A 12,631-nucleotide genomic window follows, 5' to 3' on the forward strand; every position below is an offset into this window, starting at 1 on the left:
CACCTCCCTTGGGTGCTTGTTTAGCTTGCACGATGGTCTGGCTGTTCATGACTGTTTCAATCTTGCACTCTGCTTCACTTGTCGATGTGCTGCCTTCCATCGACTTCAGACGATGTTGAGTGACCTCCCTGGCTTGGCATATCTGTATGGCTCTTTCCAGGGACAGGCTTCTCCCAGTAGTTTCTCTCTGAGTCCTTTATCCCTTTAGCCCATTACAATTCTGTCTCTGACCAGAGAGGCTGCCAGTTCTCCAAAGTTGCATGACTGGCATTTTAATTTCAAGTCAGTTATAAACTCTACGACTGACTCTGTCTCCGTCTGGTTTCTGCTGTTAAACATATACCTCTCATATGTTTCATTTAGTTTTGGTGTACAGAACAGTTTGAATCTCCTAAGTACAGTTTCATAGTTCTTTTGTTCATCTGCTGTTAGCTGGAAGTTGTTGAAGACGTCCAACGCTTCGGGACCCGCGATCGGCAGAAAGAGCGCAACTCTTTGCTCGTCGGTCTTCTCTGCAGCCCCTATGGCCTTGCCAGGTAGAGCGTGAAGCGTTGCTTGAACCGTCTTCAGTGGTCTTCGACATTTCCGGTTAGTTTCAACTCGGTCTGAGGCTTTAGCTGCTCCATTTTTATCCCGATCTCACCGTCAAGACCGACGCGGTTGCTGCACTGCCTGACGTGAGGGTTCGCACTTGCTCCACAGGTGTTGCAGCAATAGCCACCAGGTTTAGCACCTATTAGCTAAACGTCGCTCTCTCCCTGACGCTGTCGTAGTGCCGAGTCAGGCTGGGTCCGTGAACTCCTGGTACCATGTGTTATTTCTGGGTTTTAGAAAGAGGCAGCTCACAGTTCTCCTTGGACTTTCTTTATTTTCAATCACCACTCCAACAACCACCGGTCTGACTCCCGCTCCTTCCTGTTGCGCTCCTGCGCATGCGCTCTCCTCCCCCCAACTCGGGTGACGTGACAACGTACAAATCAAACTGAGATATGTTACAGAAGCAGGTATGGAAAATTAAAAAAAGGAACAGCGTCAAAATAAAACAAGAAACATAGATCATGACAACATACATATATCTATCTCAATATATATCACTATCTCAACTAACTTCTTTATCCCTCCCCAGCAGACTGCAGCATAAAACAACACACATGCCACCACAAAAAACATCTTCAGCATTTTACTACAGATGTCAAGAGATCTTGGCTTCCTTAAGAAAAAGAGGCAGCTATGCCCTTATTGATTGAGTGTGTCTGTTTAGGGACCTCTTCGAATTATTATCCAGCTGTACACTTAGATATTTATGACTTGGCACCACCTTGAGGTCTCCCCCACTGGTACTCTTGGATCTGCAAGAAATCTATTATTTCCTTTGAGGTTTTTCAGTAGGACAGTTCTTGTGACTCCCGTCACTGAAGGCTTTTATTAGGTCCTTATATTCACATTGCTGCCCATTCCTGATACACTTCACAATAACAAGGATTTACAGTGCCTTTATTTTTGCTGACATAAATGAATAGTAACCATATGCTAATGTGAAAGTAAGTATGACATTTGTTTTGACCGTGTGTGCATGTTGCAACTGCAGCCTAATCAGAAAGTGCTCTGTTCATTTGCTTGTGTAAAGTCCCATTTTATTAATTTTGTGTTTTAACTTAGTGATTGTGAGCTTTGAACTAAATTCTGAGTTTTATAGTAGCCTACAAATTTACTTTTAAATTACTTTTAACTTAACTTCGCTGAGTAGATGTCTATAATTTGATTTTCTCTTATATTGAACCTGATTTTACCCTTTATTTAAAAAAGAAGTATTAAAACCCTTTTTCTTACTTTTGAGAACGACGCCCAACAGTATATTAAAACTATTTGAAAATAATAGTAACATAAAAGCTATCAAGACCCTGAATCTATCTGCCTTCTACAATTACTTTTATAGTGCAAACCATAAAAATAATTTTATGTATGCAACCCCCGGCGATGTTTTTTGTTGCTATTGGGTGTTTTGCGCAATTATTAAAAAAAATACATTAAAAAAAAAAAGATCAACTAACTTCCGGTGTTGAGTTCCGGTATTGGAGTTATGGCGGCGCCCGTGTCCGTCATTTTGGCTGCATTTGGGTACTCCTGGCTGCAAAGCATCGTGAGATCTTGGGAAGTCAGCTGAAATCAGCGGCATGTCCTGGTAAAGACACTTCATATAAATTAAAGTATTGAAATTTCACATAAAATATGCAGTTTTAACATCGGGTTTTTATGTATTTGAATATCGAACGACATCGTTAGATGGCGAACCAATGGTTAGCTTGATGCTATAAAAATGTCACTTCCGGGGTTGGCCAGCAGGAGGGAACGGCGGTGACGCAACAAGGAAATACGCCGAAGGCTAGACCGTCCCGTGTGGTTACGGGGAGGCGGGGTTTGGTCCGTCCTTCTAGGCTGGGTCCTCGAAGAACGCTTCCTTCAGACGGAGGATACTCGGTTTGAAGGGTGCAGACACCTTCCACCTCCAGTGGGAGGAGCAGCCATTAAGAAGCAGGAAGAGAAGTCCAAAGTTCACGTCTTCACCTGTCCGACTCCATGTTGAGTTGAGTCCGTTTCAGCAGAAGTCAAAGTGAAGCGGTTGGTGAGTTGTTCTCTCCTGATATCTCCTTTTCCAGCGGGCAAAAGTTGCTCGTACACCAGCGGTGGCAACTTTATTATTATTTCTTTGAACAATCAGACAAGAGTCTCTTCCACCGGGAGCCAAGAGGTATTACTGGGACTGCTGGTGACTGGCAGTGCGACACTAGAAGGAGTGTCGACACGCTGCTGGAACTTCAGCCTTATTTTTATCTCGGCTACAAAGTCATTATATTATTATTAGTCGTCATTGGGAAAGGTGCTTGTTGCCGTGTCGACTCACTCATTTCAGAAGAAAATAATACACTTGAAATCTGATGTTAGTGAAGAGAATCACACTTCTGTTGCTGTTTTGTATTGGACACTGTTATATAAAAGACACCTCCCCCGGCTCACGCCAGAAGCGTCCGCGTCGACGCAGTGAAACGCGGCCACTAAAGTCAATGAGCAGGTTCACACGAGGCGCAGAGCGTCCGCGTTTCAGAAGCGTCCCAGAAGCAGTAAAACGCGAGCCGCTGGAAAAGAACGCCAGAATGTATTCTTTGACGCTTGCCGCGTCCCTCCTGCGTCAATCGTAGCAGGGATGATCGTTCAGACAGGAAGTCAATGGTGTAAAAACACGGTGGATCCGGTTGATTTTCATCATAACACACAATGTGCTGGATTTTGTATTTATATGTGCTGTACTTTACTGTGAAACACACAGTTTAGTTCTCAACGTGACGCATCGGCTTCAACGCTGTTCAGGTCGGCCGTCAAATAAAAACAGATTTCACTTTGAATCTCAAACTATGATGAACAAAATGCATCTATACTTTAAATACCTGCATTTTGTATGATGCCAGCAGTTCGGTTTATTATTATTTTTCTTTTTTTACACACATCGATACTTCGAGACACTGTCCCAACAGTGAAGGGTGCAGACCCTGAATTGAGACACAGCATTAGTCTCTCACCCCCTCTTTCCTCTCTCTCTCTCTCTCTCTCTCTCTCTCTCTCTCTCTCTCTCTCTCTCTCAGTGTCACACTTCTGTGTTTCACCTCAGCTTGACTCCAGTTCAGGAGATGGATGGAGAAGAAGTCAGACCAGAGTCTCCAGCGTCCATCAAGGTGTCTGTGAAGAGTGACTGGTCCAAAGATCCTCCTCTATTCTTCAGTAATGAACCTGGACCTCCTGAGACACAGTAAGAAAACGTGCAGTCTTCTTCCTGATGCTGCTGCTTCAGTTCACATTTGTTCAGAATGAATAACTTATTTTAAACTTGTTTTAGCTCCTGTAGAATCACTACATCAGTCCATAGTGTTTGAGTCAAGAGACCTTGAAGTCCCAGTGATTGTCACACCCTGAATGATGCAAAATTAGTCCTCCGCATTTAACCCATCATCCCCTGAGAGAGAGCGGTGGGCAGCAGCAGTGCAGCGCCCGGGAATCATTGGGTGATCTAACCCCCCAATCCAACCCCAAATACTGAGTGCCAAGCAGGGAGGCAATGGGTACCATTTTTACAGTCTTTGGTATGACTCGGCTGGGGATCGAACCCACAACCTACCAGTCTCAGGGCAGACACTCTACCACACTGAGCTGGTGAGAGGGAAACTGGCTGCTGGAGTTGCAGTGCAGAAGTTAGTTTTAAATAAAGGATTTAACTGTTTGTGTTGCAGAACAAAAGACACTCGATGCTTCTAGAACAGACAACTCGACCAAGACATTTCAAAATAAAAGCCTAAACTTTATCTTGTTGGGTGTCTCAGTAATTTAGTATTAATGAAGAATCAAAACTTCAGTCACAGGAAAAATGTGTTCAAGACTAAAAACTATCATCCAAACTGTCCAACTGACCAGTCAAACCCAAACTTCCCCACAGGAGGAGGAGGAGGAGGAGCAGCAGGAGGAGGAAGAAGAAGAGTGATGGTGGACTGAAAATGAGGGCAGATTAGAAATCACTCATTTCAGTTTAGTTCTTTTCTTTTTAATTAATTTCAAGTCTTTTCTTCTCTCAGTTGAATAATGTGCGTCCTCAGTTTAGCAGCAGCAGGAGGGGGTGGTGGTATAGGAGGAAGGTGGAGGAGGATCTTCACTGGCTTGTCTGCTGAGCGGCAACTATTATGTGATTTCAGAATAGTAGATTATTACTAACCAATAATAATAAGGTAAACTTGCAGTGTGAGCTCATGGACATTGGAAGAATAAAGTCAGTGTCATGTTGACTGTGAACTGATAATTTAGTCAGTAATCATCAGTTATTTAGACTTGATTCTGGTCCTCCTGCCAGACTGGTCCAGAAGATCACCTTCATGGTGACAATGACCCCGTGACCTCTGACTGCTTTGACCTTCATGGGACTCAAACTGAACACTGCCAATGGAATCACTGCCTCTGTACATAAAATGATGGCCAGGCCATATAGTCCCAGTGCTGGTTGACTGGTCAACTGGTCAGCAACCCAGCCCGTCCTGACTCTTCTCCTTCCCAGTTCTTCACGTTTCCTGAAGACAATCCAGAGATAAAGAGCAGCATTACTGTTGCTGCTGCAGCTCCTGAATCTGAGCAGCAGTTTCACTTTAATGTTTCTCAGTAGACAGTTGATGAAAGATTGATGTTGAGACTCTGACATGGTTGTGTTGCAGAGTTCAAGGACGGAGACGGAGGTCAGAGTCTCCAGGATCCAGCAGGATGTCTCTGAAGAGTGACTGGTGCAAAGATGAACCTCCACTCTTCAGTAATGGACCTGGACCTTCTGAGGCAAAGTAAGAACACTTGGACTGAGGTCCTCTGCAGTCTTCTTCCTGATGCTGCTGCTTCAGTTCACATTTGTTCAGAATGAATGACTTATTTTAAAGTGGTTTTAGCTCCTGTAGAATCACCACATCAGTTCATAGTGTTTGAGTCAAGTGGGAAACTGGCTGCTGGAGTTGCAGGGCAGTTAGTTTTAAATAAAGGATTTGACTGTTTGTGTTGCAGAAGAAAAGACACTTGATGCTTCTAGAACAGACAACTTGACCAAGTCATTTCAAAATAAAAGCCTAAACGTTATCTTGTTGGGTGTCTCAGGTAATTTAGTATTAATGAAGAATCAAAACTTCAGTCACAGGAAAAATGTGTTCAAGACTAAAAAAACTATCATCCAAACTGTCCAACTGAGCAGTCAAACCCAAACTTCTCCACAGGAGGAGCAGGAGCAGTGTTGGTGGCTGTGAGGAGCAGGACGTCCTGACTGACCCAGTGTCCACCAGCTCATACTGGGACCAGTGTGCTCCATCAGCACTGCAACCTGCGAGTCACACTAAGACTGCTAACCGTAAGACTGTCCACCTGCACCTCCTTCACTTCTCCCTCTGAGATCATGTCAGGACCTCCAGTGAGAAGATTCACTGACGGACATTTAGAGCAAACAGTCATACAGTCACATAGCAGCAGCAGCTTCATCAAAGCAGCTTCAAGTTGTGGACAGAAAATGATGCTCACACTGATGTCTTCTTCTCCAACCTTTTCTCTGCTCCAGAGGTTGATGATGGTCTGCAGGAGCTTCTACAGCAGCAGAAGATCAGTCTGGAGAGGAGATGTGAAGGTGTGACTGAAGGTGAAGAAGCAGGAAGTCAAACCCTCCTCAACAGCATCTACGCTGAGCTCTACATCACTGAGGGACTGAGTGAAGACGTCAACAGACACCATGAGGTCAGACAGCTTGAGACCAAGAAGACCAAGAAGAGCCTCCACGACCGTCCAATCAGGTGCAGCCAGATCTTTGAAGCTTCACCTGAGCAGCAGGGACTCAGAGTCAGAGTGGTGCTGACCAACGGCGTCGCTGGGGTTGGAAAAACCTTCTCAGTGCAGAAGTTCACTCTGGACTGGGCCCAGGGCCTGGAGAATCAGGACCTTCAGCTGGTGGTTCCTCTCTCATTCCGGGAGCTAAACTTGGTCAAAGAGCAGCACTACAGTCTGCTGGAGCTGCTCCATGTTTTCCATCCAACGTTAGAGAAGCTCACAGCAGAGCAGCTGCATGTCTGCAAACTTCTCTTCATCTTGGACGGCCTGGATGAAAGCAGACTGGCTCTGGACTTTGAGAAGAACCAGGTGGTGACTGACGTCACTGAGAAGAAGTCAGTCAGCGTCCTGCTAACAAACCTGATCAGAGGAGATCTGCTTCCCTCAGCTCTGCTGTGGATAACTTCCAGACCTGCAGCAGCCAATCAGATCCCTCTTTCATGTGTGGACATGCTGACAGAAGTACGAGGCTTCACCGATGACCAGAAAGAGGAGTATTTCAGGAGGAGGTTCAGGGATGAAGAAGATGTGTCCAGCAGGATCATCTCCCACATCAAGGCCTCCAGGAGCCTCCACATCATGTGTCAGATCCCGGTCTTCTGCTGGATCACTGCCACAGTTCTGGAGAGCATGTTGAGCTCAGAGCAGAGAGGTGAGCTGCCCAAGACCCTGACTGACATGTACTCACACTTCCTGCTGGTCCAGACCAAGAGGAAACAGCACAAGTATGGAGGAGACCATCGGCCCACAGGTCCACAGGAGCTGACGGAGGCTGACAGGAAGGATCTTCTGAAGCTGGGCCGGCTGGCATTTAAACATCTGAAAAGTGGAAAGATCATGTTCTACAGTGAAGACCTGGAGAAGTGTGGTCTCAGTGTGACTGACGCCTCTGTGTACTCAGGAGTTTGTACAGAGATCTTCAGAAGAGAGAATGTGATCTTCCACAAAACCGTCTACTGCTTTGTTCATCTGAGCGTCCAGGAGTTTCTGGCTGCAGTCTACATCTTCTGTCAACTACTAACAAGAATTGAACAATCTGGAAAATCCCTGGATGTGTTTCTGAAGAGGATTATGGAGAAATACCTGAAGATCAAAAGCGGTCAGCTGGACTTGTTTGTTCGCTTTCTCCATGGACTCAGTCTGGAATCCAACCAGAGACTCTTAGGAGGCCTGCAGGGTCACACTGACAACCATCCAGGAACCTTAGAGAAGGTCATCAGCAATCTGAAGGAGATGAACACTGGTGATGTTTCTCCTGACAGAAGCATCAACATCTTCCACTGTCTGCTGGAGGTGAAGGATCAGTCAGTGCATCAGGAGGTCCAAGAGTTCCTGCAGTCAGAGAACAGATCAGAGAAGGAACTCTCAGTGTTCCAGTGTTCAGCTCTGGCCTTCATGCTGCTGATGTCAGAGGAGGTTCTGGAGGAGTTGGACCTGAACAAGTACAACACAGCTATTGAGGGAAGATTGAGACTGATTCCAGCTGTGAGGAACTGCAGGAAGGCCATGTAAGTCCAGATGTTTCTGTCAACACAATCAATCAATCAATCAATCGTGAGTAAACACAGCTGCAGCTTCTCAAAGCTGTCCTGACTCTGATGGTCTGGGTTCCTTCTGGTTCCTCACTGATTGATTCTGCAGAGACGGAGCTTGAAAGCAGCAGACACTTGTTTCAAAATCCACCTGCAAAGAAAGTAGTTTATTAATGGTCGTTAATTGATTGATTGGTTGATTTATTAATTGAGTTAATTGAGTGGACTGTGTGTGTGTGAAAAGTGTGAAAAGGACGGCTTCTTCTCTGAAATGGCTTGAAAACTCCTCACCAAAGTTTCTAAAGTTTAGGAATATTTCCTAGAAAATGAAGCAGCGAAACGCTTTTGGTCAAACTCTGTGAAGCTAACCTGACATTCCATGGTACACGACGGCGATACGCAAACACCTTAAACGCCGACACCCCAGAGTCGCTGTATCTTCCCGCACTGCAGAGAGGAGTTCACAAATAACCTGGAGGATAGATACAGTGTAGATATTTTAAATGACTCGCTTATTTGTTAATTAATCATCAGCCTATGACGCAAATACATCATACATATTTTTGCCCGTCAGAAAATCATCTAACAAATTTGCTTGGCGAACGCTAGTTCACTGAGGTCAATGCTACTGTACTGCAGTAATGAGCGAATTCCAGCCCCTGTCAATACCAGCGTTTATCCTGAATTGTAACTCTCTGCACTGCACTGCTCACTGATCAACTGTGTTATTTAGAGAATATTAACTCAATTTTCAAGTTGTAAGAAAATCTGTTTAAACTATTTAAAACCCTTAATCTTTAAATCATTAATTCATGTAGCGATAATTTTTTATGTTGGAAAATATACTAACTATGCCACAGATGTTTAAAACAGCAGTATAAAACAGGTGTGAAAATTGAAGCAAGTGAGGTTAAAGAGACGTCCACAATGGGTGGTGAAAATAAAGAAGGTAATCGTGACTGATCAAACAAAAATTGACAAGATTAGTAAAAAAAAAACAACAATTGTTGTGGATGAGAAGAAGGAGCAGGAAGGAATGAAGCCACCAACATGATCAACATGTCCAACACACAGCAGTGAAGGAGCTCTGATCCAGTGGAGCTCCAAGCTGCTGTGACTGGATGCACACAAGTGAGCATCATGTGGAGCTGAAGCAGCAGATCAGAGCAACAGTGTCAGTGTTGACTCACTTGTGTGTGTGTGAAGCTGCACTTGGTTCCTTGTTGCAGGAGAACTTCATGTGTCCTTTGTGTGATGATGGAAGCAGCTGATCAGCTGTTGATGATCCTTCAGTCACTGTCACACTCTCACATGGTGATGATCTTCTCACTGGTGTCTCCTTCACTGCAGACTGTCTCGCAGTGAACTCTCAGATGTTCACTGTGCAGTGGTGTCTTCAGCCCTGAAACCCAGCCCCTCCCACCTCACACTGCTGGACCTGAGTTGGAACCACCTGAAGTATCCTGGAGTGAAGCTGCTCTGTGCTGGACTGCAGAGTCCAAACTGCAGACTGGAAGTTCTCAGGTCAGTTGCTGCCCTCTACTGGTGGACCGTGTGTTTCAGCAGATGGACATCAGACACGCAACATCTTGTCTGGTTCAATTAATCAGTCAAATTTTATTTGTAAAGTGCTAAATCCACCCAAAAGCGTCTCAAAGCGCTTTATGAATCCATCCATCCATCTTCTGCCACTTATCTGGAGTCGGGTCATGGGGGCAACAGTCTCAGCAGAGGCCCCAGTCACCTCCTCCAGCTCATATAGTGGGACCTAGAGGTGTTTCCAGGCCAGCCCAGAGACCCATGCCTTAACCTGCCTGATGGCAAACTGTAGTGGATCCAGTTTGTCTAAAGTTGATGAAACAATTTCTTCCTTCAGAATTTCTTTCAAAGCTTTTCATTGCTAAAGAGGAGAGCACTACTGGCCTGTATTTGTTTAATTCTTTGGCTTCTTGATTTGATTTGGGGAGGTATTATGGTTGATTTTTTTCCATACAGTGGTTATCTGGCCACTGTATGGAAATACAGTTGGAGTTTTTTCCTCCACTAGTGCTAAGCTGCAGCACGCTTGGTCCCATCATCCATTGGTACCCATCAGCTGCTTCAGGGGTCCCACGAGTCAATATAGCTGGATCTATTACTTCTGGGGTCCACTGCCGGGTTCAGGGGTTGCCGCTGGAACAGGCACCAGACACCTTATGACCACAGCTATGAGCAGCTGCGTTGACAATAGAGATGGAGAACATGGTCCATTGGGACTCTGTGTCTCCAACCTCTCCCGGGATCTGGGGGAAGCTCTTCAGTTGAAGACCGCACTGACAGAGGGCTCCACCGGGCGTTCCCAACAGATCCTCACCATACGCTTCTCTCTTTCGGGTCTCCTCCCCCACCAGCGTATCCAACTCACACCAGCCCCTCTCTTCACCCAAGGGGCCAGAGTGAGTTGCAGGGTGAACAACAAAGCAAATCATATATAGTTCAGGAGGAGAGGAAAAAGTGATGGAAGCTCTACCTGCACAAAGCCACAATCCCTTTAACGGGAAGAACAGAAAGAAGACCACTGTCAGATGCCATCAGGAGATCATTACTCACCTTTAGCAGTGCAGTCTCAGTGCTGTGATTATTCCTCCAACCTGACTGAAACACCTCCAATAGATTGTTGTCATGTAAAAAGTCACGGAGCTGCCTGGCAGCTATTTTCTCTGAAACAGAAGGTTTGAGATTGGCCTGTAATTGGATAGGACACTTGTGTCCAGAGGAGGTTTTTTAATAAGGGGCTTAATTAAAGCTACTAGTTGTTGAGATGTTAAAAGCTGTTCAGTTTGACCAGTTTAGACTTGGCTTCACTGTCACTGTGACGGTCAGCAGCTTATTTCTCACTTGTTTTTGTTTGTGAGTTCATTTTTAAAATCCTACAAAATATTTTGTAGTAAATACGCCTGCAGTTATTGTTGTCATGACTTCGAATTGAGTTTGTTCAAATTCACTTTACAGACACTTTGTTTCCATTAGAAATGTTTTAAATCTCTCTCTCTCTCTCTCTCTCTCTCACTCACTCACTCACACACACGCACGCACGCACTTTATTCAGGTTGAGTCCGTTAACACACAACAAGATATATTTTCAATCTCTCTCTCTCTCTCTCTCTCTCTCTCTCTCACACACACGCCCAAACTATGAATTATTCATAATTTCTTCTTTATTCAGGTTGGGTTGCTGCAGTTTGTCAGAGCGCAGCTGTGATTGGCTGCTCTCATCACTGAAGTCCAACCCCTCCCACCTCAGAGACCTGGACCTGAGTTTCAACCAGCTGAAGGATTCATCAGTGAAGGAGCTGAGTGGTTTCCTGCAGAGTCCAGACTGTAAACTGGAGGTTCTGGGGTCAGTTCACTCTCTTAACTCTACAACTTCTGCAGTTATTGTTGTCATGGCTTTTAATTGAGTTTGTTCAAATTCACTTTACAGACACTTTGTTTCCATTAGAAATGTTATGGTTCATGCCCCTTCAAGAGTCTCTGTGTAGACGTCATTGTTATAGGCACGTGCTACGTCACGAGCTGCCCAGTTCTAAGTTGGTCTTCAGTAAAGAACCATAAACCGCTCTCTCCGTTGTCTTATTGTAATCCGTTAAGACACAACAACTGGCGACGAGGATACTTACCCACGGTGTGGATATATGTGTAGGTGTAGCCCATGTCGGGTACCGAGATTGAAAATTCCCCAGAGTTATTGAAGCACCGTCCGTTTTGGAGCGACCTCGCCAGCCGTTAGCTGCAACACGAGGAAGATGGCGAACATCGGGAAGATGGACGTGTTTGATGACACGCAGGAAAGTTGGGCAAGTTATACAGAAAGTCTGGAGCAGTACTTCATTGTCAACGAGGTGGCAGATGACAAGAAAGTGCCGGACTTGCGAAGCCTGATTGGTCCGAAGACGTACGGGCCGCTCCGCGATCTGACTGCTCCAGCAAAACCAGCCAGCAGGACGTTCGCGGACTCGGTAGCAATATTGCAGGCCCATCTGCCTCCCAAGCCGCTCGTCATCGCGGAACGCTTTCGTTTCCACAAGGGCCACGTGGGAACAGTAAAAATGAAACTGCTGGCCCGTAGCCATTTTTGGTGGCCTGGAGTGGATGATCAACTCGAAAAGATGACCAAGAACTGTAGTGGGTGCCGAGAGACACGCCACACGCCTCCCCCGGTCCCGGTCCATCCCTGGGAGTGGCCAACGGAGTCTTGGCAGAGAATACATGTGGACTACGCGGGACCATTTGAAGAGCACAACTTTTTGGTGGTCATAGATGCACATTCGAAGTGGCCAGAAGTTTTTTTTGCACCAAGTCTCAGACGTCAGCTCAAACCATTGAGTACTTGAGAATCATCTTTGCTCGCTTTGGACTTCCCCTCCAGCTGGTGAGCGACGACGCACAAACGTTTACAAGTGACGAATTTACACAGTTTATGGCAGTCAACGGGATCAAACGCACAACCTCAGCCCCGTTCCACCCAGCCACAAATGGGCTGGCAGAGAGATTCGTCCAGACCCTCAAACAGGGGCTCCGAGCATCCAAACGCGATGAAAGGAACCATGCAGACTAGACTGTCTCGGTTCCTGGCATCATACCGGAACACACCACGCGTCACGACAGGTGAGAGCCCAGCAGTCCTGATGTTTGGACAGAGTCTGCGGACACGTCTAGACCTCATGAAACCAAGC

The 12,631-nt window shown here is 45.8% G+C and overlaps 1 protein-coding gene across 6 annotated transcripts in view; it reads left to right on the plus strand.

Moving 5' to 3' along the window:
* The first annotated feature begins 2,492 nt into the window (after positions 1–2,492).
* The window catches only part of LOC142891158 (NLR family CARD domain-containing protein 3-like), a 16,283-nt gene continuing 6,144 nt past the window's right edge, over positions 2,493–12,631 (plus strand). For 4 of the 6 annotated variants that reach the window (XM_076030574.1, XM_076030577.1, XM_076030575.1 and 1 more), the window contains exons 1-7: positions 2,493–2,623; positions 3,665–3,802; positions 5,247–5,366; positions 5,787–5,917; positions 6,122–7,892; positions 9,267–9,440; positions 11,122–11,295. In XM_076030574.1, coding sequence (XP_075886689.1) covers positions 3,684–3,802; positions 5,247–5,366; positions 5,787–5,917; positions 6,122–7,892; positions 9,267–9,440; positions 11,122–11,295 — 2,489 coding nt within the window. In that variant the 5' untranslated portion in view covers positions 2,493–2,623; positions 3,665–3,683. The remainder of the gene's footprint in view (positions 2,624–3,664; positions 3,803–5,246; positions 5,367–5,786; positions 5,918–6,121; positions 7,893–9,266; positions 9,441–11,121; positions 11,296–12,631) is intronic. The other 2 variants (XM_076030576.1, XM_076030578.1) reach the window with 1 other exon arrangement.

The sequence above is a fragment of the Nelusetta ayraudi genome, unplaced genomic scaffold (genome assembly GCF_046127955.1).
Source record: "Nelusetta ayraudi isolate G7.1 ecotype Tasmania unplaced genomic scaffold, CSIRO-AGI_Nayr_v1 ptg000028l, whole genome shotgun sequence".
Classification (NCBI taxonomy): domain Eukaryota; kingdom Metazoa; phylum Chordata; class Actinopteri; order Tetraodontiformes; family Monacanthidae; genus Nelusetta; species Nelusetta ayraudi.